We start from the raw sequence: 26646 nt of genomic DNA on the forward strand, positions 1-26646 counted from the left end.
CATCCCTCTCCACAAACTCTCTTCTGTGGAAACAAAACTGATCTGAGTCTCTGTGTCGTCTGTCTGTGTGAGAGTGAACAACCGTCCAAATGGCTCATCAGGATGTTCTGCTGGACCAGGACCAGTTCTGTTGTTCTGTCTGTCTGGATCTACTGAAGGAGCCGGTCACTACTGCCTGTGGACACAGTTACTGTAGGCGCTGTATTGAGGGCTGCTGGGATCAGGATGTTCTGAAAGGGGTCTATAGCTGTCCTCAGTGCAGACAGACCTTCACTCCAAGGCCTACTCTGAGGAAAAATAACATGTTGGCTGAAGTGGTGGAGAAACTGAAGAAGACAGGACTCCAGGCTGCTCCCCCTCCTGCTCTGTGCTATGCTGGACCTGGAGATGTGGTGTGTGATTTCTGCACTGGGACCAGAAAGCAGAAAGCCCTCATGTCTTGTCTGGCGTGTCTGGCCTCTTACTGTGAGACTCACCTCCAACCTCACTATGAATTTCCTGCTTTCAAGAAGCACAAGCTAGTCAGAGCCACCGCACAACTACAGGAGAAGATCTGCTCTGATCATGACAAACTGCTGGAGGTTTTCTGTCGTACCGATCAACAGTGTATCTGTATGCTGTGTACAATGGATAAACATAAAGGCCATGATGCAGTGTCAGCTGCAGCAGAGAGGACTGAGAAACAGGTAAGACCAGAACTACTTGTTGGTGACTTTCTGATAAACAAAGAATTAAAGATACAGTAGGAACTAAGGCTGTTTCAATATGAGAGAATTCAAATCAAATTGATCCTCAGCAGAACAAATATGAACACAAACCTTGAGTATATTGAGTTTGCTCTAAATGTATCACCATTATCTAAAATCAAACCTTATTATCATTCTGAATGCCATTTTATGAGTCCAAAGTAAAGTCTCAACCCCCTGATACATGTACGTCTACCATATCTATAATCATTCACATAGCAACATAAAAATATATAATGTTGGAAAGGGACTTCCTCAAGAATTTAGACCTTTCTCCCTATGTGCCCTATGTCACATTACTATACTATTGATCTACTGGACAAATAAAGCTTGATAGCTCATTGAAGAGTGATTCTCCACAGAGGCAGCTGGGGATGAGTCAGCAGAAGATCCAGCAGAGATTCCAGGAGAGAGAGAAGGAGCTGAAGGAGCTCCAACAGGCTGTGGAGTCTCTCAAGGTGAGTATTGTTGACCAGAGGAGACACACCATTTCACTTCTCTCCTACAGTCAGAGAGAGAGGGAGAGGGGCCCGTCTCCTATCCCACTGAGCCCACTGTTGGGAACAGGCTGTCTGGACCCCTTTCAGAGAATAGACTACTTAATATAACCAGCGGAATATGAACCCAGGTCTACCATGGGAGAAACCAACATCTTTACCATTCCCTATTGGGCTGTGGGCCAACACTAATATTTTAGTCAAAGGCGGGGCTAAATCGTCACATAACCTTGAGTAACCATGACTGACTCATGTCCCCTATACATTAACATTTTATACATTTTAGTCATTTAGCAGACGCTCTTATCCAGAGCGACTTAAATTTAGTGAGTGCATACATTATTATTTTTTTCATACGTGGAGCTCTCAATTCAATTCAATTCAATTCAAAAGGGCTTTATTGGCATGGGTAATATATGTTAGGAACAGGGCACCATTGAAAGGAGTGATTTCTGGGGTAGCGGTAAGTGTGGAGGTGGAGCAATTCAAGTTGAAGATTCCTGGTGTTTGTGATGCCTGCCGATTGGTGTGACAGTCATGTTAGGATATATCAGTTATCCTGTTAGAGCTTTTGTGCCGAATCCACTGCACTGTTTCAGGTGCAACGTTTATGGTCATGTTGCAGCAGTTTGTAGGAGGGGGATTCCAAGATGTGGGAATTGTGCAGGAGGGCATGGGATAGAGGATTGTGTAGTTTCGGTGGATAAAGTTGTGTGTGTCAACTGTAGGGATGCCCATGTTGCTGGGGATCTGAAGTGTCCGGTTGCGAGAGAGGTAGGTTGAGGTGGCTTGAGTCAGAGTAGTGCAGAAGGTGTCGTATGCTGAGACAGTGAAGAAAGTAGAGGCGGATTGTCAAGGGTGAGAGATCCTGAGAGGATCCCTGTGAGTAGTAGATCTGTGCCAGCACAGAGGGATAGGCCAACGAGTGATATAAGCTTCAGTAAAGTTAGCTTCTTACCATTCATAGCAATATTTATTAACTGGACTGCAGAAATGGAATGTAAATCACAGAAAATATATGTTGTGGTGGCAGCTGCAGAGAAGTATTTGGGCATACGAGATTTGACTTCAGAAGAGTTACAGGGTGTGTTGAGTGGTGGTGTCCCGTCCTCCCAGGCCGTTGGCATGGTGCAGGAGCAGATAGGGTCAAAGTAGTGGAATGGGGTAGTGGGTATTTAATGAGTGTAGGGTTAGTTGGAAGGGTGTTTTTTGTATTATTACAAAGTATAATGGATTGATATTATAGTCCAGTTGGGGGCGGTAATGCAACATATTGGATACCAACCACCGTTAAACTCCAAAGAAGAAGAACCGTTATATTATGGCTGTGTACAGAGTTGTAACGATGTCTCTGTCTCTCTCATTCCATCACTTTTATGGTAGTTGGTTTTGTGAGTCTCTGGTTATGAATGGGGTGCTGACAGACAAACGTTGATGGATATTTATAGAGCTCTGATCAGGACGACAATTGATTACAGGTGTGTCGTTTATGGAGCAGAGGCAAAGACTTGCCTTCAGAACCTGGACAGAATACAGTATTTAGCTTTAAGGATATGTATTGGTGCATTTAAATCAACATCTGTATGTGCCTTACTAGTGGAGGCAGGTGAAATGCCTTTGGATATACAGCGTAAAAAATGGTCAATATCTTATTGGGTTAGGTTGAAAGGCTGTGAAGTTGAGCATCCCACTGCTACTGTTCTAGATGACTGTTGGGAATATACTAGTAGACAAGGCAGTGGTTTTGGTTGGACAGTTGGAAAGCTTGCTGATGAGAGTGGTTTGAGGGAGTTGGAGGTTGGCCCTTCTGTGGTGATAGGGGATGTTCCTCCATGGTTACTCCCAGACCCTGTTGTTGATCTAACCTTGGTAGAGAAAAGGAAAGATTGGTCAGAAGTCAGTGATATAGGGAAAATGGTTGACAATTACATTGTTACATTTACGGCTTTTCACAGATGGATCCAAGGACCCAGATAGTGGGCTCACAGGAGCAGGCGTTTACATTCCTGAATCTGATGTGCAGATATGTAGAAGACTAACAGATGAACTGTCAGTATACTCAGGTGAACTGTTGGCGATAATAGTTGCCCTCCAGTGGGTGGAGGACGTACAACCTGTTAGAATTATAGTATGCTCAGATTCTCTGTCTGTATTGAATAGTTTATCATCTGGTAAATCTAATAGGAGTGACCTACTATTGGAGGTATTAATGTTATTATGGAGAATTGAGAGAATGGGTGTAGTAGTGAGATTCTTCTGGGTCCCAGCACATTCGGGTGTGGAAAGGAATTAAATTGTAGACCAGTTAGCTAAAAGAGCTTTGAAACTAGATATAATTTATATTAATGTTCCACTGAGTAGAGGTGAGGCCAAATGTAAGATCAGAGACATTTTGATAGATGTGTGGCAGAAGAGATGGAACTCTGAGCACAAGGGCCGGCATTAATATGCCCTCCAAAAAAGGTCGATGGACCAAGATTCAAAGGTCAGATTAGGAAGGAAGAGGTGGTGTTTACTCGATTGCGCTTAGGACATTGTACATTGAACTCGTCATTACATCTGGTTGGCAAGCATGGGAATGGTTTGTGTCTGGAGGGTATGGTCGATGAAACGGTGGAGCATGTGTAGTTATATTGTTGTAAGTATGTTGAAGAGAGGGAAAGATTGAAGTGTAGGGTCATTGAGGTTGGACTGGGTTGGGGGGGTTGGAAGGGATTTTGGGGATGGGGGAGGGTATATTAGTAGTTAGTAGGGCTCTTTTTTATTTTCTCAGAAGTACTGAGTTAGGTAGGAGGATTTAGAAATGTTGGAAACCATGATTGACCACACACTCCAGCACAGTAGGTTGCGGCATGCACCTTTAACGTTGGTTTGTGGACCGCCATTATTTCATAGAAGAAGAAGTTGGTCGCGTGATAGTTTTGTGGTTCGTGAGGTGGGCATCTATTCTTTTTTCTTTTGGTTCTTGCGTATTTTCTGAATTAATTTTCTCAAGGTGGAGGGTTTGTTTATTGGTTTCCACTGTTTATCGTTTAGAGTTAGGGGGGGAGTAGGGGTAGTTTGTTAGGGCGGCGTGATGGCCTCAACCGAGTGGAGAAGAAACGCTGTTGCTTCGGGTGCGTTCCGGAGAAAGGTGTGGAGGAAGTTTTGCTCATGGTCGGCGAACAGGTTGTGTGGAACATCTGCACTCTGCATCCAGAATGAACAAGGCGGTGGTTGTGTTAATGAAAAAGGTTTGTTTTGTTGCTAGTGGGATTTTTGTGAGGGTGTGTTGGTGCAGATTTCGCCTCCGTTTATTACTACGAACAGACCGCAAGTAGTTGGTTCGTTTTGGTTAATGTGCAAGTGGTTTTCGTGTGCTCGGCTGGGTGCCAAGCGCAGTCCGTTAAACATGTTGTCTCTTTTTGTAGACAAGTGTTTGTTTCTTAACAAACTTCAAGGTTACGCAGGGGAGGGGTGGAACGCAGGGTTTGCTAGCACAGATAGTTGTCAGTGTTTCTAGTGTGGGGATGTAGGACATAATGCTAGTGCAGACAAGCACGACCAGCCGGCAGGGTGGGCTAGGACTAGGCTGGACACAATATATTTTTAACGCCTTTTTCTGAGAACTACGTCATTGCATCCGCCATGGAGCCCAGTTTCATAATATTACCATATGTCCCAGATGCTTGCCGTAGTTTAGAAATAATAGGGCATGTTTCACCCTGCCAGCTCCTATTAGTTGTATTGAGCTCTGTGGCACCAACTCGCCTAATGAAAGTTCTATTCCCAGCCCATTGTTCTGCGTCACAATGCCAGCTTCACTATTGTTGGTATTGAGACCAGCCCGTATTAACATTGTAGCTTTACCTCAGGTAACTTATTATTAACAAGGTTATGACTACTTGGTGAGCAAACTCACTGTTCACCTGGGAACACGTTGTGGTGACCCACAGTGCTAGAGATGGTTAACCATATGCATTTCAGATAAAGGTGTAAAACCTAAACAGAACGCATGTCCCTGTCCTCCTTTTCAAGATGTGGCCGATTTAAACAGCCAGACATTTTTTAAATGAAGAAATAACCTTAAAAAAAAATGTTTTATTGTTAATAAATTGTTGCTGGGTAATTTGTTAGTTAGTAGGCATCGAATTGAGCGAATGCTGCGCAGGTTCACTGAGTTGTAAACTAAATGGATAGGTGTAGCTCATTGATTTATAGATCTGACACAGTTGCTACCTCAGATTAGAGCCTAGCAAGTGTTGTGAATGAGGTATGTAGTACCCACAGAAGGCCACAGGGAGGAGCAAGAGAGCTATACAGTTTTTTGCTTTAAATACCCTAAACCTAACAATCAATCAAATGTATTTATAAAGCCCTTTTTACATCAGCAGATGTCACAAAGTGCTTTACAGAAACTCTAACCCTACATATAACCTATTTCAGTACTAAATAGCATTTATTATTATTATTTTAAAATAAATCCCATATTAAACTTTTTATTTTTATTAGTCATTTTATTATAATTAGTATTGCAATGCAGAACACTTGATAAACAAGACACGTTTGTTTTATTTTTCAAATGTGGTTTGAACTGGTTGTGACCTAGTAACCTCTATGTGAAAGTCCAGCAATTGGCGTGGGATAGGTGGGGCAGGTTTGAGACTGATCTCTGGAATTAATGCTCCAGAGTGGCTCAGTGGTCTAAGGCACTGCATCTCAGTGCTTGAGGCGTCACTACAGACCCCCTGGTTCGAATCCAGGCTGTATCACAACCGGCCGTGATTGGGAGTCCCATTGGGTGGCGCACAATTGGCCCGGGTTTGGCCGGTGTAGGCCTTCATTGTAAATAAGAATTTGTTCTTAACTGACTTGCCTAGTTAAATAAAGGTTAAAGAAAATAAGAAAAATACGCTTGATTTCTCAGCTGCCTCACCAATGTCTACGTGAATTAGTCGCTTTTAATTGCTAAATATTTCCAATAGATTGCAGCATAAGACCACGAAGCATCATTTATAGGCTACAAGCAGCAATATGATTGATATAAAATAGCATGCAACCAAAAACTATATGTGCCATAATTTTCTAAAATGGTCACTCATTACTTTACAGTTAGCTATATACCTCGTATTAGGCCTGTGTTGCTTTTGGGAGAGCAACAAAATATTAACTATAGCAGGTATTGAACACCGGCCAAATAATCCCTAGTCAGATGCGCAAACCTCAACCCTAGTAAACATGCATTATAATAACCTTCTTAATATCTCATATTGGGAGTAAACAGTCTCGGAATAGAAAAGACAAAACACTGCATCTTCCAGCCCAACAATCAATTACATCATGCAACCCTCGCGGTTAGCAAATTTACCTCAACATGCCCCTCGCTTGGCAGGAGTTTTCCTGTGAGGGGGAGTGGTATATCCAGGGAGAGAACTAAACTAAGCTTCTGAAATTTCATTTGTGGTCTTATGCTGCTATCTATTGGAATTATTTAGCAATTGCAGTAGTACTGAATTATATTTTATTTTTTATTTCACCTTTATTTAACCAGGTAAGCCAGTTGAGAACAAGTTCTCATTTACAACTGCGACCTGGCCAAGATAAAGCAAATCAGTGCGATTAAAAACAACAACAACACAGAGTTACATATGGGATAAACAAAATTTACAGTCAAAAACACAATAGAAAATCTATATACAGTGTGTGCAAATGTAGTAAGATATGGAGGTAAGGCAATAAATAGGCCATAGTGCAAAATAATTACAATTTAGTATAAACACTGGAGTGATAGATGTGCAAAAGATTATGTGTAAATACAGAAACTGGTGTGCAAATGAGCAAAATAAATAACAATATGGGGATGAGGTAGTTGGGTGGGCTAATTACAGATGGGCTGTGTACAGGTGCAGTGATCGGTAAGCTGCTCTGACAACTGATGCTTAAAGTTAGTGAGGGAGATAAGAGTCTCCAGCTTCAGAGATTTTTGCAGTTCGTTCCAGTCATTGGCAGCAGAGAACTGGAAGGAATGGCGGCCAAAGGAGGTGTTGGCTTTGGGGATGACCAGTGAGATATACCTGCTGGAGCGCATACTACGGGTGAGTGTTGCTATGGTGACCAATGAGCTAAGATAAGGCGGGGATTTGCCTAGCAGTGATTTATAGATGACCTGGAGCCAGTGGGTTTGGCGACGAATATGTAGTGAGGGCCAGCCAACGAGAGCGTACAGGTCACAATGGTGGATAGTATATGGGGCTTTGGTGACAAAACGGATGGCACTGTGATAGACTACGTCCAATTTGCTGAGTAGTGTTGGAGGTTATTTTGTAAATGACATCGCCGAAGTCAAGGATCGGTAGGATAGTCAGTTTTACGAGGGCATGTTTAGCAGCATGAGTGAAGGAGGCTTTGTTGCGAAATAGGAAGCTGATTCTAGATTTGACTTTGGATTGGAGATGCTTAATGTGAGCTTGGAAGGAGAGTTTACAATCTAACCAGACACCTAGGTATTTGTAGTTGTCCACATATTCTAAGTCAGACCCGCCGAGAGTAGTGATTCTAGTCGGGCGGGCGGGTGCAAGCAGCGTTCGATTGAAGAGCATGCATTTAGTTTTACTAGCGTTTAAGAGCAGATGGAGGCTACGGAAGGAGTGTTGTATGGTATTGAAGCTCGTTTGGAGGTTTGTTAACACAGTGTCCAAAGAAGGGTCAGATGTATACAAAATGGTGTCGTCTGCGTAGAGGTGGATCTGAGAGTCACCAGCAGCAAGAGCGACATAGTACTGAATAAAGTGTATATACTTACTAAAGTAGTAATTACTTGAAATTGCAAAATATAAGATGTTCTAGTTCATTTTATCACTTACAACCATAAAATAACAATTTATAGCATAACAAACAATGAAACTGACATTAACCAAAGACACCATACATTTAGTTAATTATATATACAAAATATATACAGTGGGGAAAAAAAGCATTTAGTCAGCCACCAATTGTGCAAGTTCTCCCACTTAAAAAGATGAGAGAGGCCTGTAATTTTCATCATAGGTACACGTCAACTATGACAGACAAAATGAGAAAAGAAAATCACATTGTAGGATTTTTAATGAATTTATTTGCAAATTATGGTGGAAAATAAGTATTTTGTCAACAACAAAAGTTTCTCAATACTTTGTTATATACCCTTTGTTGGCAATGACACAGGTCAAACGTTTTCTGTAAGTCTTCACAAGGTTTTCACACACTGTTGCTGGTATTTTGGCCCATTCCTCCATGCATATCTCCTCTAGAGCAGTGATGTTTTGGGGCTGTCGCTGGGCAACACGGACTTTCAACTCCTTCCAAAGATTTTCTATGGGGTTGAGATCTGGAGACTGGCTAGGCCACTCCAGGACCTTGAAATGCTTCTTACGAAGCCACTCCTTCGTTGCCCGGGCGGTGTGTTTGGGATCATTGTCATGCTGAAAGACCCAGCCACGTTTCATCTTCAATGCCCTTGCTGATGGAAGGAGGTTTTCACTCAAAATCTCACAATACATGGCCCCATTCATTCTTTCCTTTACACGGATCAGTCGTCCTGGTCCCTTTGCAGAAAAACAGCCCCAAAACATGATGTTTCCACCCCCATGCTTCACAGTAGGTATGGTGTTCTTTGGATGCAACTCAGCATTCTTGTACTGGCTTAAGCAGGGGGACACGTCTGGCACTGCAGGATTTGAGTCCCTGGCGGCGTAGTGTGTTACTGATGGTAGGCTTTGTTACTTTGGTCCCAGCTCTCTGCAGGTCATTCACTAGGTCTCCCCGTGTGGTTCTGGGATTTTTGCTCACCGTTCTTGTGATAATTTTGACCCCACGGGGTGAGATCTTGTGTGGAGCCCCAGATCGAGGGAGATTATCAGTGGTCTTGTATGTCTTCCATTTCCTAATAATTGCTCCCACAGTTGATTTCTTCAAACCAAGCTGCTTACCTATTGCAGATTCCGTCTTCCCAGCCTGGTGCAGGTCTACAATTTTGTTTCTGGTGTAATTTGACAGCTCTTTGGTCTTGGCCATAGTGGAGTTTGGAGTGTGACTGTTTGAGGTTGTGGACAGGTGTCTTTTATACTGATAACAAGTTCAAACAGGTGCCATTAATACAGGTAACGAGTGGAGGACAGAGGAGCCTCTTAAAGAAGAAGTTACAGGTCTGTGAGAGCCAGAAATCTTGCTTGTTTGTAGGTGACCAAATACTTATTTTCCACCATAATTTGCAAATAAATTCATAAAAAATCCTACAACGTGATATTCTGGAGAAATAAATTCTCAATTTGTCTGTCATAGTTGACGTGTACCTATGATGCAAATTACAGGCCTCTCTCATCTTTTTAAGTGGGAGAACTTGCACAATTGGTGGCTGACTAAATACTTTTTTGCCCCACTGTATATATTTAGATGGTTGTCATTATCACCCCCTTAACATAAACACAGACACTGGATACAGACACTGAAAATGAGCTTTCTATATAAAACTGGTAGCTCTCAAGAGCCTTTGCTTTGCTGAGCAGTTCATTTTCAGGAGTGTGCTGCCTGCCTACCTTCAAAAGAGTATGTGTAAAATGAAAAGTTAAGTTATTGCCACGCTTTCACAGAGGCCTAGTTTACATTTACATGTGAGTCATTTAGCAGACGCTGTTATCCAGAGCGACTAGGGTTAAGTGCCTAAATCTGTACAAGGGTACATCGACAGATTTTTCACCTAGTCGGCTCGGGGATTCGAACCAGCCACTTTTCGGTTACTGCCCAACGCTCTTAACCGCTAGATTACAAATCATAAAATGTTCAACACGAAAAGGCAAATGGTCATAGATAAATTGTAAACTGGTTAAATAAAAGACTGATCTTAGAACTTTCAGACTGCCATTGTTTTGGGGAAATAGGGACGTCTGTCTATTTCACCAATTATCTCAAATAGATGTGTTAATTTTAATGGTTTGAAGTTCTACACCATTTTAATCAGGATAACCTATTATTTCTAATGATGTAAGTTTGGGCAGCGTATTGCTGGTAGTTAAAATAAAAAATAAAAACATGTACTCCTGGAACTTTGAGGTCATCCCATTGTTTCTTATAGGTGAAAAATAGGTATGTCTGTTTATTTCACAAAATATCTCTATGTGTATGTTTAGATTTTTGTTAAGTCAAACACCATTTTAATCAGAATAATCTCCTCTTTCTAATGACATCAGGTTGGGCAGCGTACTCTGCTGTCATCGATCGCTAGACCAGATATTGTCAGAAGTTGCCATTTTTTTCCTACTTCCTGATAATGCAGACATAAGCACACTTGGCACCATCGAGGTGCGGATGTTTACTTTCTACACCAGTTGTTATTTATTACTTATTTTTTTCAGTTTCGTCCTAAGAACAGATTTTAGTGGTAAAATAAAAAGGTAGATATGTTTTGGTGCCATTTAGGGAAAATTGAATTCTATAGATCATTCCAGTCAGAAGAGGCTCAGCGATGGTTCGTTTCAATTCAATTGCTATGGCTTCGTGAGCAGAGGCAGGTTGCAGTAGACTCCGGTCGACAAAGGCTTGGTCGGCACATCCCAGGAAATATTGGCTGTCATTGGGGAAGAGGCTCTGATCAGGGGGGAAGTGCAGGGGGGCAGAGACTGGGGAGGAGGAGGACGGTACAGTGACAATGTAGGAGGAAGAGGGGTGAGGTGAGTCTGAGGGAGCGGAGGAAGAGGCCTCGTTTTCAGACGGCTCATTGGATCCAGAGCTGACAGCCAGTCAGGCTGAGGGCCCAGTATATACGGTGAGAGAACTTTCTAGGTTCCTGATAGAGACTAAAGGGGAAAAATAAGGTTCTGCTGGAGTCTTATTTGATTGATCCTGGAAGGTTTGTAAGGTCAGTACAACACGTGATGAAGAATGAGGGGTTTAGTGTCCTCTCACCCAGGAAGCGGTATAGGCTGAGAAAATGGGTCATGAGTTCTTAAGGGCATGTCTTCAGAATCTGCTTAAATGGATGGTTTTTTCTGGCATGGCGGCTTTATGGGCTTCTCTACTGGATTCTGATTGTGGTGATTTCCCTCCCACCTCTTATGGAGATTTCACAGTTAGACTTCCTTAACATGAACGGCGGCAGAGACTGGGGGAATATGTCAAACAAAAACAATGTGTGATATTGTTTTTTGCAATAGACACACAGTGATATGATTAATGAAGTGTATTGGGGGGTCTGGTGGAAGGGGCCGCAGGTGCTGAGCCATGGCACAAATCTTAGTGCAGGGGTAGCAAAAGAGGTGTGTAAGGGTAGGTTGTTAGTGGTTAGAGCCTAAATCAATGACCTTGTCTTTGCTTTCATAAATGTGTCTGTACCTTTTTTTTTTTTTTTTTTTTCTCGGGGGGATGGATCAGCTTAATATTGCAGATAGATTGTATCTTCTATCAATGTAATTGTCTGCATCACTTCCAATCCCCCATGTTTTTTTTTTTTTTTTTATATATATATTCCCCTTTATTACTTTTCAACCCCACCATCCTTTCCCTACTTGGAGTAAATTAGTGAACAACAACGCCCAGGCCTCTACTTCCGGTCTATACTTACTATCTACACCTTATGGACAGAGTTAATTTTACAATAATTCTATATCTATATATATATATATATATATATATATATATATATTTATTTATTTTTTTGCTCCTGAACTTCTTCTACTCTCAACCTCTCCGATCATTTTCATGATGTCCATCCGGTTTGCTTCTAAATGCCATATCTTTCTAACTGTGCTCTTTCCCAAAAGCTCCCAACATACAACCTATATACTTATTATGGACACAGTATGCTTACATTATTAGCTATCTTTGTTATTATTTGTTGTTATTTGTTATTAGTCCCATCCTTCAACTCTATTCAATACCTCCCATCTATCTCTTAACACCATCCATATAGGATTTCTATTTGCCATATATATTTCAACCATACTGTGATGTTTTACAAAAGTTCTGAACCTTTCTATTCTCATTGCTTCTACAGATTGTGAATTAAAAATAAACATTTTTGCTAAAAGTATTATTATATTATTGATTGATTGACTATGACTTTTCAGATCACCCAGTAATGCTATCTGCAAGGTTAGTTCCAGGTAAATATTGCAATCCTTTAGCCATTCCTGGACCTGTGTCCAAAAACAAGCTACAAATGGACAGAACCAAAACAAATGATCTAATGATTCTATCTCTTCACAGCAAAATCTGCAGAGCTGGGAAGATTGTATCCCCATATAAATAACATTCTATTGGTAGCAATAATTTTATATAATAATTTAAATTGAAAGATTCTAATTTTTGAATCCGTGTCGCTTTTGCGTGTCAGTTCATAAACACTATGCCATGGGATCGGTACGTCAAAGATCTCTTCCCAACTATTTTGCAATCTATATGGGACTGCTGTCAATCCTTTGGTCCTTAAGTGAAACTGATATACTTTTTTATTTATCGCAGTTTTCCTTAACCAATTATGTTCTTTAATGCAAGGCCGACAGACAAGTTCCTTTACTTTCTCCCCCTTCAACTTTCCTCTTCCACTTTTGAGGTAAGGCTGCAATTATTTGGTTGTAATTTTGGGTAGAGCAGACATTTCCATATGTTTTTGTTAGCTGCATGTGCGACATAACTCCACCAGTCCTACCGATGATATCATTTACGAAGATTATACCTTTTTTAAACATTCTGTCAAAAATAAAGGTTTTTTGTCAATTAGTATATTTGAATTTAACCACAATATTTGTTGCATTATTTGTTCTGTCGATTTCTGGAGGATTAAATTGAAATTGCAACCAACTTTCTATGGCTTGTTTTAGAAATAGTGACATTTGGGAGATTATTTCCTTTTCAAATAACTGAAAGTGAGAGGTTGTAATCTGAATAAAGGGAAAAAGGCCTTTCTTGAACAGTGGGTGAGACAATCTTACTAATTTGCTTGAGAACCAGTTCGGATTTAAGTATAACTTTTGGATGACTGAAGATTTTAGTGATAGGTCTAATGCTTTAATATTTAATAATTTCTGTCCTCCGAATTCATATTCATTATATAAATATGCTCTTTTAATTTTGTCTGGCTTGCCGTTCCAAATAAAATTGAATATTTTTTTCTCATATAATTTAAAAACTGTTTGCTAGGCGTAGGCAAGACCATAAGCAAATAGGTAAACTGGGGATAATACTAAAGAGTTAATCAGGGTGATTTTTCCACAAATTGACAGGTATTTTCCTTTCCATGGTAGTAAGATCTTATCTATTTTTGCTAACTTTCTATTAAAATTTATTGAAGTGAGATCATTTATTTCCTTTGGGATATGTATTCCGAGTATATCCACATCACCATCAGACCATTTTATTGGTAAACTACATGGTAATGTAAAATTGTATTTTTAGTGATCCAATACGTAATATAGTACATTTGTCATAATTTGGTTTTAATCCAGAGAGGTTAGAAAATGTATCTAGATCCTCTATGAGGCTGTGGAGGGATTCTAGTTGTGGATCTAAAAGAAAACATGAATCATCTGCGTACAATGACACCTTTGTTTTTAAGCCCTGTATTTCTAATCCTCTGATATTATTATTGGATCTGATTTTAATAGCTAACATCTCGATGGCCACAATAAATAGATATGCCGATAGTGGACAACCTTGTTTCACTCCTCTTGACAGTTTGAAACTTTCTGAGAAATAGCCATTATTTACTATTTTACACCTAGGGTTACTATACATGATTTTGACCCATTTTATAAGAGATTCTCCAAAATTGAAATGCTCCAGGCATTTATATATAAATTCCAGTCGAACTTTATCAAATGCCTTTTCGAAGTCTGCTATGAATAGCAGGCCTGGTTTCCCATATTTTCCATAGTGTTCTATTGTTTCTAATGTGTCTGTACCTAGTACAGGGCTCAGTTCTCTGTTTCACCAGGGCCCAGGCAGGTGTCCTATTGGAAATTCCATGAAAAGCTCTTACAAGGTGCCACTTTTTGCTCAAACTTCCAAGGCTTTTGGGAGAGGTGGGGACAGCAGAAGGGGGGAGTTTGAGTCTCTCAGTCAGTGGTGGGACGTAGGGAAAGCCCAGATTCTGGTTCTGTCAGCAGTATACATATTTTTCCTCTTCAGAGGCCAGGAGAGTACTGGGGGAGCTTGAGTGGTTCATAAGTGAGGTGGAGGCTGAGCTGGTGGGGCAAAGTGGGGCTACAAGATAATCTATCTGAACTACGCAGGGACCTATGGGCTTTCTTTTCAGATGAAAGCAAAGGGGTCACTTGTAAGAGCTAGATTTTCCATGTTGAGAGAGATGGATGCTCCCAGCTCTTTTGGGTTGGAAAAACAGAGTGGGGAAACCAAGAAAATCCATTGTTTACGTTTGTCTGATGGGCGTGTAACTTCTGTTGTGGGGGAGATGAGGGAGCCTGATGGGTGGGTAACTTCTGTTGTGGGGGAGATGAGGGAGCCTGATGGGTGGGTAACTTCTGTTGTGGGGAGATGAGGGAGCCTGATGGGTGGGTAACTTCTGTGTGGTAGATGAGGGAGCCTGATGGGTGGGTAACTTCTGTTGTGGGGGAGATGAGGGAGCCTGATGGGTGGGTAACTTCTGTTGTGGGGAGATGAGGGAGCCTGATGGGTGGGTAACTTCTGTTGTGGGGGAGATGAGGGAGCCTGATGGGTGGGTAACTTCTGTTGTGGGGAGATGAGGGAGCCTGATGGGTGGGTAACTTCTGTTGTGGGGAGATGAGGCAGCCTGATGGGTGGGTAACTTCTGTTGTGGGGAGATGAGGGAACCTGATGGGTGGGTAACTTCTGTTGTGGGGAGATGAGGCAGCGGGCTGTGGAGTTGTACTCTGATTTATAGAGGGCAGAACTCTGTGATCCTGGGCCTTCTCAGGTTCTGCTCACAGACCTTTCCAAACTCTCTCTGTCACAGAGAAATCAAATGGACATTTCCCTGGCCTTTCAAAAACTCTCAGCTGCTGTCTCTCAGACGGTCTGCATGTGGATTTTTCTAAACAATTCTGGGGAATTATTGGACAGGACGTGTGTTGCGTGAGTGCGTCGGGGTGGGGGAGCTGTCGCTAAGCTGTAGACAGGAGGCTTTGACTCTCCTGCCCAAAAAAGGGGATTTGAGCAGCTTAAAGAACTGGAGGCCTGTGGCATTGCTCTGTGTGGACGATAAGGGCTTTGCCAAGGTCCTCGCTAAAAGACTCAAGTCCCACCTGGACTCTATTGTACACAAGGACCAAACGTACTGTGTACCAGGATGCTCAATCACAGACAATCTGTTCATAATCAGGAGAAAGCCTTTGATAGGGTGGACCATGAATATCTGTTCAATGTGTTGTTTTGGTTGTCGGGAGAATTTTGTGGCCTGTGTTCAAATGTTGTATGCTGGGGCTTAATGTATGGTCAAGGTGGGGGGAGGGCTCAGTAGGCCAGTCTGGGTAGGGAGGGGCATTCACCAGGGATGCCCTCTGTCAGGGCAGCTATACACTCTTGTTATTGAGCCCTTTCTGGGCCTGCTACGCAGGAGGCTACAGGGAGTGTGGGAGCCAGGCATAGGGTTGGGGACAGGCATAGCAGTGTCAGCATACGCTGATGATGTCTGTGTTGGTTAGGGATGAGCAGAACCTACAGGCCCTGGAGAATAGTTTGAGGGTGTACGAGGGGGCTTCTTTTGCTTAGGTAAACTGGGGCAAGAGTGAGGCTTTGTTATGTGGGGCATGGAGGGACAGGGCACCTCCGCAGCTTCCAGGGGGGTTGCAGTGGGGCTGTGAGTGGCTCAAGATGCTTACGTGTGTATCTGGGCTCGGAGAGGTGGGTTAGGAAGAACTGGGAAGGAGTGTCACAAGCGGTGGTGTCGAGGCTGACGAAGTGGAGGTGGCTCATCTCCCTAGTGTCATACAGAGGGACGGTGTTGATCATCAACAACTTGGTGGCATCCTCCCTATGGCATAAATTGGCCATTCCCAAACCCCCCCGGCGTTCTGCTTGCGGACCTGCAGCGCAAGTTAGTGATTTCCTTCTGGTCAGGGTGGCAGCGTTCTGACTCAGCAGCACAGAGGCTACTGTACCGTACGGAGGTGGGCTGGAGGGAACCAGCATGTGCTCTGTTGAGGAGGGCTGGTGGTTTGGGGCTGGATCAGCAGCTCTTCATCATGCGGCAGGAGAGACTCAATACAGCAGGGGTCTCTGATTTCTATGCTGCAGTACTTAGGGCTGGAGCAGTCTGAGGAGGGGCCACCACCGTTTCCACCACTGCAAGTGACAGCAGAGACTGGGGACTGGCAGGAGAGTCCGGAGGACTTACTGACTTTAACACTCTGAGCCTGGGGGAGTTTGAGGAGGTGGGGGGTAAGGTGCTGTACACCCTCAGTGTCAAGGTTAGACACATCAGGAGCTTAGCGGGAGTGAAGGGGCATCAGTGGCAGGGGGTTGTGGGGGATGAGAGCATGGCAGGGTATAGGTGGAGGGTGCTCTATAAGCTCCCAGTGCTGGAAAGGTCAGGGGTCCTCCAGTGGAGGGTATTACATGGAGCCCTGGACACCAATAGCTGGTTGGCTCGGGTTGACCTGGGAGTTGGGGAGGGGTGTCCGTTTTCTGCAATTACAGACTGTTTATCATTACTGTTGCCGCCTTAGGGTTGAGTTTGAGTTGCACGAAATGATCAACAGTGTGGAGATGTTTCAGGAGGTATGGGGGCTCAGGGGGGCTGTCTGTATGGCTGGAGAGGAGGGGTTGGATGTACGGTTGGAATGTGGTGCTGGATGGTGTATTGTACTGTGGTGTTGGGTACTGTATAATGTGATTGTGTGGAAGTTGTGGTGGCACGCAATGTGTTTTTAGGAGGGGGGGGTGTTACTTTAATGACCCATCCTCATTACACTAAGACAAGTCAGTCTCTCTCTCTCTCTCTCTCTCTCTCTCTCTCTCTCTCTCTCTCTCTCTCTCTCTCTCTCTCTCTCTCTCTCTCTCTCTCTCTCTCTCTCTCTCTCTCTCTCTCTCTCTCTCTCTCTCTCTCTCTCTGTGTGTGTGCATGCTGGGAGTTTTTTGGAGTTTGAGTGTTTGGTGTGGAGGGCCTTTCTTGTTTCTTTCCTTGGTTTCTCTTTTCTATGGTGGAGGGTTAATGCACTGTTTGTTTTAGTGGTACCCACTGTTTTTATTTTCAAAGTTAGAGAGGAAGAGGACAGAGGTTTAGTTTCCTGGGGTTTTGAACGGTGAGGTGTGAGCGATGGCTTCGCAGCCTAGCGCGGAGGAGACGCTGTCGTTATGGCATGGATTCAGGTGTGTTCCCGAGAATGGAATTAAGGTGGAGGAGGTTCTGCTCGCGGTCGGCGAACAGGTATGAGCTCAACTTATACATTCAGAATGAACAAAGCTGTGGTTGTGTTCATGAAAAGAGCAAATTTGGTGGGTAGGCTCATTTCTAGTAGTATATTTGTAAGGGGTGTGTTGGTGCCAATTTCTCCTCTTTCTACCCCTTCGACCAGGGTGGTAATTGCAAATTTGCCTCTGTTTATTACGGATGATCAAATCAGGAAGGAGTTGAGTCGTTTTGGTAAGTTTGCTAGTGGTTTTCGTGTACTGTCGGCAGGTTTTCAGGCAGATGCCGTCAAGCACATTGTTTCATTCCGGAGGCAAGTGTTCATGTTTCTGAACAACAATGAGCAATAGTTAAATGTGCACTTTAAAGTTAGGCATGGGGAGGGGCTCTACGCAGGTTTTGCCAGCACAGATAGTCTACGGTGCTTTGAGTGTGGGGATTTGGGGCATAAGAACTTTGCGTGCCCACATAAAGGCTGTAGACAAGGTAAGGGTTCAAGCACCAGTGGGCGAAATTGAGGTCAACGTGCAGGGGGCCATGAGACACAGGCAGCAGAGGCTGGGCCTAGTCATGCGACAGATGGTGGGGTAGATGAGGCTGGGTCTAGTCATGGTATGGATGGTGGTGTAGATGAGACTGGGTCTAGTCATGTCATGGATGGTGGTGTAGATGAGGCTGGGCCCAGTCAGGTTATGCTAGTGGATGAGGAGAGTATAGTGGGGAAGGGGAAGCGACTAGGAGTGGTGGAGGAGGGTGTCAAGCGGAAGAGGAAAAAGGGGGAGAAGAAAGGAGGTGGGAGGGCAGAGGCTGGTGTGGTGAAAGGCACCAAGGAACCTTTGCCTGGTGCTGGGGGGGCCTGACTAGATAAGAAGGGCAGGTGGTCACGTATGGAGATGAGGAGAAGGAAGGAAGAAGCCGATGAGGAGGATTTCTTTTCAGACTCCTCCTCAATGGGTCCAGAGCTGACAGCCAGTCAGTCAGAGGGGTCAAAGTACACAGTGACGGAACTGTCAAGGTTCCTGAAGGAGACTAAGGGGGGAAAAGTATATCTTGAGGCTTTTTTTTGCGATCCGGGAAAGTTTGTAAGATCAGTGCAACATGCAATGAAAAATGAGGGGCATGGTGTCCTCTCACCCAGGAAACAGTTAAGGAAGTGGGTCACAACTGTGCGTAAATGTCTACCTTCAGACACTGTTTAGATGAAAGTTTTCTTTCTGGCACTGGGGCTTTTTGAGCTTTGCTATTGGTCTCTTTCTTTGCTGGCTTTTCTCCCACTTCTTATGGAGACTCTTTGGGTAGGCTCGCTTAATATTAATGGCGCCAGAGATTGGGGAAAGAGGAGTGTGTTGGGTGAATATGTAAAACAAAAAAAAGTACAAGTGTTGTTTATGCAGGAGACGCATAGCGATGTGGTGAATGAAGTTGATTGGGGGCTCTGGTGGAAAGGGGCAAGTGTGCTGAGCCATGGGACAAATGTTAGTGCAGGGGTGGCAGTCCTTTTTGTACCGGGTCTGTCTGTAAAAATGTGCTCCTCAAAAGAGGTGTGTACAGGTAGACTGCTTGTAGTAAAGGCAGAAATTAACAACAGGGGTTTTGTCTTTATAAATGTGTATGCGCCCAACACAGGGAGAGAGAGGGGGCTTCTATTTGGGTGTCTTAGAAAGGAACTCTCACAGGTATTGCCTGAGGAGACGCTGGTGGCCGGCGGGGACTGGAACTGTACGATGGATTTTACGAAAGACAGAAATGGGGAGGAGCCTCATTCAGGCTCAGTGGGGGTGTTAAGGGACATTATTAATCAATTTGACCTAGTTGATGTGTGGAGAACTAGACATCCCAACACAAGACAATATACATGGGTGAAGGTCTTTGGGGCTAGGGTGAATGCAGCCCGGCTTGATCGATTGTACATGTCCAGGAATCAGAGCAATAGGCTGTTGGGCGCTACCATTCTCCCGGTGGGTTTTTCGGATCATCACATAACCATGGTTCGGCTGTCTATTTCACCAGGGCCTCGGCAGGCATCCTATTGGAAGTTTAATGTAAAGCTCTTACAAGATGCCACTTTTTGCTCAGGTTTCTAGACTTTTTGGGAAAGGTGGGGGCAGCGAAGAGAGGAGTATGAGTCTCTGAGTCAATGGTGGGATGTGGGAAAAGTCCAACTTCGGCTTTTCTGCCAACAGTATACAGCTCTCATCCTCAGAGGCTAGGAGAGTATTGGGGGAACTCAAGCGTAGTATTAGTGAGATGGAGGTAGAGCTGGTGGGGCAAGGCAATGTAGGCCTCCAGGCTAATCTAGCTGAACTACGTAGGGACCTGGGCAGTTTTTTCCAGGTTAAAGCAAAGGGAGCACTTGTAAGAGCTAGGTTCTCCATGCTCAAGGAGATGGATGCTCCCAGCTCCTCCTTCTTTGGTTTGGAAAGACAGAGCAGTGAAGCTAAGGGTATGCATTGTCTACGGCTTTTGGATGGGCGGATGACCTCTGTGGTGGGGGAGATGCGGGAGCGGACTGTGGAGTTTTATACTGAATTGTATAGGGCAGAACTGTGTGATCCTATGTGTGCTCGGGTTTTGTTTGCCGAACTCCCTAAGCTCTCTTTAGTACAGAGGGATGAAATTGACATTCCCCTGTTGACCCATGAACTGGCAGAGGCCGTAACCCAGATGGCACCCGCCGTGCACCGGGGGTCGATGGACTCCCAGTGGAGTTGTATAAAAGATTCTGGGGAATAATTGGACTGGACTTCTTTTGCATGTTGCGTGAATGCGTCGGGGTAGGAGAGTTGCCGATGAGCTGCCGGCGGGCGGCTCTGACTCTCCTGCCCAAAAAAGGGGACTTGTGTGAACTTAAGAACTGGAGGCCTGTGGCATTGCTCTGTGCGGACTACAATATATTTGCCAAGGTCCTCGCTAACAGACTAAAGTCCCATCTGGACTCTATAGTACACAAGGACCAGACATATTGCGTACCAGGACGCTTAATCACGGACAACTTGTTCTTAATCAGGGACATGTTGGACTTGTCGAGAAGTTCTAATGTGAACTTTGGTCTGGTCTCTTTAGATCAAGAGAAGGCTTTTGATAGAGTGGACCATGAGTATCTGTTTAATGTGATGTCTGTGTTTGAGTTTGGGGAAAGGTTTTTGGCTTATTTGAAGATGTTGTATGCTGGGGCATCATATATGGTTAAGGTGGGAGGGGGGCTCAATAGGTCAGTCTGGGTGAGGCGGGGCATTAGACAAGGATGCCCTCTATCAGGGCAGTTATATACACTAGCCATTGAGCCTTTTTTGGGCCTGCTACGCAGGAGACTGCAGGGAGTGTGCTGGACAGGCATAGCAGTGTCAGCGTATGCAGATGACGTTTCTGTGATGGTCAGGATATGCAGGCACTAGAGAATAGTCTGAAGGTGTACGAGGGAGCTTCGTCAGCTAAGGTAAACTGGGGAAAGAGCAAAGCTCTGTGATGTGGGGCATGGGGGGATATGGCCCCTCTGCTTCCAGGAGGGTTGCAGTGGGGTTGTGAAGGGCTTAAAATATTGGGGGTGTACCTGGGCTCGGAGAGGTGGGTCAGGAAGAACTGGGAGGGGCTGTCACAGGCAGTGGTGTCAAGACTGGCCAGGTGGAAGTGGCTTCGGTCCCAAGTGTCATATAGAGGGAGGGTGCTGATAATCAACAACCTGGTGGCATCTTCCCTGTGGCATAAACTGGCTGTCCTCAACCCCCCCACCGGTCTGCTCGCAGACCTGCAACGCAAGCTGGTGGATTTTTTCTGGTTGGGCCATCACTGGCTGAGGGCGGCAGTGTTGTACAGTGGGGAAAAATAAGTATTTAGTCAGCCACCAATTGTGCAAGTTCTCCCACTTAAAAAGATGAGAGAGGCCTGTAATTTTCATCATAGGTACACGTCAACTACGACAGACAAATTGAGAAACAAAATCCAGAAAATCACATTGTAGGATTTTTTATGAATTTATTTACAAATTATGGTGGAAAATAAGTATTTGGTCACCTACAAACAAGCAAGATTTCTGGCTCTCACAGACCTGTAACTTCTTCTTTAAGAGGCTCCTCTGTCCTCCACTCGTTACCTGTATTAATGGCACCTGTTTGAACTTGTTATCAGTATAAAAGACACCTGTCCACAACCTCAAACAGTCACACTCCAAACTCCACTATGGCCAAGACCAAAGAGCTGTCAAAGGACACCAGAAACAAAATTGTAGACCTGCACCAGGCTGGGAAGACTGAATCTGCAATAGGTAAGCAGCTTGGTTTGAAGAAATCAACTGTGGGAGCAATTATTAGGAAATGGAAGACATACAAGACCACTGATAATCTCCCTCGATCTGGGGCTCCACGCAAGATCTCACCCCGTGGGATCAAAATGATCACAAGAACGGTGAGCAAAAATCCCAGAACCACACGGGGGACCTAGTGAATGACCTGCAGAGAGCTGGGACCAAAGTAACAAAGCCTACCATCAGTAACACACTACGCCGCCAGGGACTCAAATCCTGCAGTGCCAGACGTGTCCCCCCTGCTTAAGCCAGTACATGTCCAGGCCCGTCTGAAGTTTGCTAGAGTGCATTTGGATGATCCAGAAGAGGATTGGGAGAATGTCATATGGTCAGATGAAACCAAAATATAACTTTTTGGTAAAAACTCAACTCGTCGTGTTTGGAGGACAAAGAATGCTGAGTTGCATCCAAAGAACACCATACCTACTGTGAAGCATGGGGGTGGAAACATCATGCTTTGGGGCTGTTTTTCTGCAAAGGGACAAGGACGACTGATCCGTGTAAAGGAAAGAATGAATGGGGCCATGTATCGTGAGATTTTGAGTGAAAACCTCCTTCCATCAGCAAGGGCATTGAAGATGAAACGTGGCTGGGTCTTTCAGCATGACTGATCCCAAACACACCGCCCGGGCAATGAAGGAGTGGCTTCGTAAGAAGCATTTCAAGGTCCTGGAGTGGCCTAGCCAGTCTCCAGATCTCAACCCCATAGAAAATCTTTGGAGGGAGTTGAAAGTCCGTGGTGCCCAGCGACAGCCCCAAAACATCACTGCTCTAGAGGAGATCTGCATGGAGGAATGGGCCAAAATACCAGCAACAGTGTGTGAAAACCTTGTGAAGACTTACAGAAAACGTTTGACCTGTGTCATTGCCAACAAAGGGTATATAACAAAGTATTGAGAAACTTTTGTTATTGACCAAATACTTATTTTCCACCATAATTTGCAAATAAATTCATAAAAAATCCTACAATGTGATTTTCTGGATTTTTTTTCTCATTTTGTCTGTCATAGTTGACGTGTACCTATGATGAAAATTACAGGCCTCTCTCATCTTTGTAAGTGGGAGAACTTGCACAATTGGTGGCTGACTAAATACTTTTTTCCCCCACTGTATATGTCCGTAAATGAAGGAGGACAGGGCCTGGTGGAACTGGAGAGCAGGGTGGCTGCATGCCGACTAAAGGCGGCACAGAGACTGCTGTACCATACTGATGTCGGATGGAGGGAGCCAGCATGCGCGCTGCTGAGGAGAGCTGGCGGATTAGGGTTGGACCGGCAGCTATTCCTCATGAGGCTGGAGGGGCTGAGTACAGCAGGACTCTAATTTTTACTCTGCGGTGCTGAGGGCCTGGCAGCTACTAAGGCCCACACAAGAAGGGGGTGTGGAGCCTGGGCTGTGGGTGTGGGAGGAGCCTATCTTCCACAACCCAGTCATCCTTTTTAGATCGGTTCAGTCAGCCACCCTGAAGAGGCGACTGATGACAGCGGGATTACCCACATGTACATATTACTTACTAGCCGGTGCCCCCGCACATTGACTCTGCACCGGTACCCCCCTGTATATATAGCCTCCCTACTGTTATTTTATTTTACTTCGGCTCTTTTTTTCTCAACACTTTTTGTTGTTGTTTTATTTTACTTTTTTATTAAAAAGAAATGCACTGTTGGTTAAGGGCTGTAAGTAAGCATTTCACTGTAATGTCTGCACCTGTTGTATTCGGCGCATGTGGCCAATACAATTTGATTTGATTTGATTACTAAGGCTGGGTGACCTGCGACTGCTGGGAGAGGAGGGGTGGAAACCCCTAGAAGTCCTAGAACAACAAACAGGACTAACATTTCTTAGGCTGCTGGAGAGATTCCTGGGGGAAGTCCAGGAGGCACTGTCTGAGCCGGTAAAGGGGGTGTTTGAGCGGCCAAAGGGGGAGGGGCCACCAATGTTTCCGCCACTGCACGTGATGGCAGAGACTGGGGACTGGCAAGGGGGTCTGGAGGACTTGTTAGATTTTAACACTCCGAGTCTGGGGGAGTTTGAAGGGGTGGGAGGTAAAGCCCTTTACAACCTCTGTATTAAGGTAAGGAACATCAGGAGCCTAACAGGAGTGAAGGCACATCAGTGGCAGGGGGTATGTGGGGCGGAGAGTATTCTGGGTTTTAGATGGAGGGGGCTCTACAAACTCCCAGTACCAAAGAGGTCAGGGGACCTCCAGTGGAGGGTTTTACATGGAGCCCTGGCCACTAACAGCTGGTTAGCATGGGTTGAACCAGGAGTCGGACAGGGGTGTCCTTTCTGTGTCATGAATGAAACTGTGATTCATGTGTTTTCTGTGTACGCCAGGTTAATGCCTTTTAATGTCTCAGTTGGAATGTCTGTGTGAGATGTTGGGGGTGGGTTTTACTGTCGGGATGTTTATAATGGGGTACAGGTATTCAAATAAGGAAAAGGAAAAATGTGTGTTGTTGAATTTTCTGTTTGCTCAGTCAAAGTTAGCTATTTGGATAACAAGGAGGAACAGGGTCAAAGGTGGGGGGATAACAGACCCTTTACTATTATTTCATGGGATGGTCTCTGCGTGCCTTAGGGTGGAATTTGAGTTTTATAAAATGATAAAAAGTGTGGAGATGTTTCAAGAGATATGGTGTGTTGGGGGGGGCTGTCTGTATAGCTGGGGAAGATGGTCTGGATATACGGTTGTAGAGGTGGTGAGGTTTGGGTTATTGTGATGTGTGGTGTTATTGTATTGTGGGGTTTTAATGAAATGAGGATGTACCATTAAAGAAAAAGACAAAAAGTAAAAGATCTCTCTCTCTCTCAACAGAGCTCTGCACAGGCAGCAGTGGAAGACAGTGATGAGATCTTTACTGAGCTGATCCGCTCCATTGAGAGAAGGCGCTCTGAGGTGAAGGAGCTGATCAGAGCCCAAGAGAAGGCTCAAGTGAGTCAAGCTGAAGGACTCCTGGAGCAACTGGAGCAAGAGATAGCTGAGCTGAGGAAGAGAAGCGCTGAGCTGGAGCAGCTCTCACACACAGAGGATCACATCCATTTCCTCCAGGTAACTAAACTGCCTTGTTACATGTGATATGAAAATGTAAACTCTCAATCATTTGGTTCTGTTCTGTTTCTCACTCTCCAGAGTTATCAGTCTCTCTCCAGTATCAGTGTATCTTCAGACTTACCCAGCATCGTTGTCCGTCCTCTTCAGTACTTTGGAGATGTGAGTAAGACTGTGTCTGAACTGAGAGAGAAACTAGAAGACTTCCTTAAAGGAGAATGGACCAAGATCTCCACTACAGGTGTGTTGAAAATAATAAGAACATCAACTTTAGACCATTGAAAGTTCCCTACTAGTCATATACATGTGGAATATGGTATGATGATAACATTCCCTCTCTCTGTGAATGTGTTTGTGTGTCTGTAGTGGATGTTGTACTGCCTCCAGAGCCCAAGACCAGAGAACAGTTCTTACAATGTGAGTCTCTTTATTCTGAAGTAACTAACAGTCTCTTTTTACTGACACTCCTAACAATCCCTCTAGAAATATATAGCAATAGTAGATCTAATCAAAGACTGGGTATCCATCTGACTCTTCATATTTCTCTGATTTGATCTCTGCTGTGCTCTAATCAAAGACAGGGTAGATACAGTATCTGACTTAACTTATTGTTCTAACTCCCCTCATTGGTCTCTGCTCTGCTCTTCTCCCAGATTCCTGTCAGCTCACACTGGACCCAAACACAGTGAACACATACCTCTCTCTGTCTGAAGGGAACAGAAAGGTGACCTATAAAGGCCAAGACCAACCATATCCTGATCATCCAGACAGATTCACAAACTACTGTATAGTGCTATGTAGAGAGGGTCTGTCTGGATGCTGTTACTGGGAGGTGGAGTGGAGTGGGGAGTGTGTTACAGCAGTCTCATATAAAGACATCAGCAGAACAGAGACATATGGTGCATTTGGAGAGAATGACAAGTCCTGGAGTTTACAGTGCTCTGGAGGTGGTTATTATTTCAGACACAATAATGTTGAGACTAAAGTATCAGGCCCTCAGTCCTCCAGAGTAGGAGTGTACCTGGATCACAAGGCAGGTACTCTGTCCTTCTACAGTGTCTCTGACACAATGACCCTCCTCCACAGAGTCCAGACCACATTCACTCAGCCCCTCTATCCTGGGTTTTATCTCTCTGGTACTGCTGAGCTGGTTAAACTGTAGTAGGGTCCACATAGATACTAGTCATGCTGGTGTAGTCTATAGCTGAGCTGGTTAAGCTGTAGTAGAGTCCACATAGATACTAGTCATGCTGGTGTAGTCTATAGCTGAGCTGGTTAAACTGTAGTATGTCTCCTGAGTGGCGCAGTGGTCTAAGGCACTGCATCGCAGTGCTAACTGTGCCACTAGAGATCCTGGTTCGAATCCAGGCTCTGTCGCAGCCGGCCGCGACCGGGAGACTCATGGGCGGCGCACAATTGGCCCAGCGTCGTCCAGGGTAGGGGAGGGAATGGCCAGCAGGGATGTAGCTCAGTTGATAGAGCATGGCGTTTGCAACGCCAGGGTTGTGGGTTCGATTCCCACGGGGGGCCAGTATAAAAAATATATATATGTATTCACTAACTGTAAGTCGCTCTGGATAAGAGCGTCTGCTAAATGACGTAAATGTAAATGTAGTAGGGTCCACATAGATACTTGTCATGCTGGTGTAGTCTATAGCTGAGCTGGTTAAACTGTAGTAGGGTCCACATAGATACTAGTCATGCTGGTGTAGTCT

At 44.5% G+C, this 26646-nt stretch overlaps 1 protein-coding gene across 1 annotated transcript; it reads left to right on the forward strand.

The window, feature by feature from the left end:
- Positions 1-26093, forward strand: LOC121540822 (tripartite motif-containing protein 16-like). Its single transcript, XM_045207685.1, has 6 exons — positions 1-686; positions 1109-1204; positions 24698-24931; positions 25013-25170; positions 25287-25348; positions 25585-26093. The coding sequence occupies exons 1-6, from the start codon at positions 90-92 to the stop codon at positions 26091-26093; spliced, it is 1656 nt and encodes a 551-aa protein (XP_045063620.1). The 5' UTR covers positions 1-89.
- Positions 26094-26646: the final 553 nt, after the last annotated feature.

Source organism: Coregonus clupeaformis, chromosome 26 (assembly GCF_020615455.1).
Source record: "Coregonus clupeaformis isolate EN_2021a chromosome 26, ASM2061545v1, whole genome shotgun sequence".
Taxonomy (NCBI): Eukaryota; Metazoa; Chordata; class Actinopteri; order Salmoniformes; family Salmonidae; genus Coregonus; species Coregonus clupeaformis.

Bases quoted from the DNA above. Each gene is read 5' to 3' on its own strand.
- LOC121540822 (XM_045207685.1), top strand. From the start codon at position 90: ATGGCTCATCAGGATGTTCTGCTGGACCAGGACCAGTTCTGTTGTTCT. The intron at 687-1,108 runs GTAAGACCAGAA...GATTCTCCACAG, and splicing joins CAGAGAGGACTGAGAAACAG to AGGCAGCTGGGGATGAGTCA. The intron at 25,171-25,286 runs AGGTGTGTTGAA...TGAATGTGTTTG, and splicing joins TGGACCAAGATCTCCACTAC to TGTGTCTGTAGTGGATGTTG.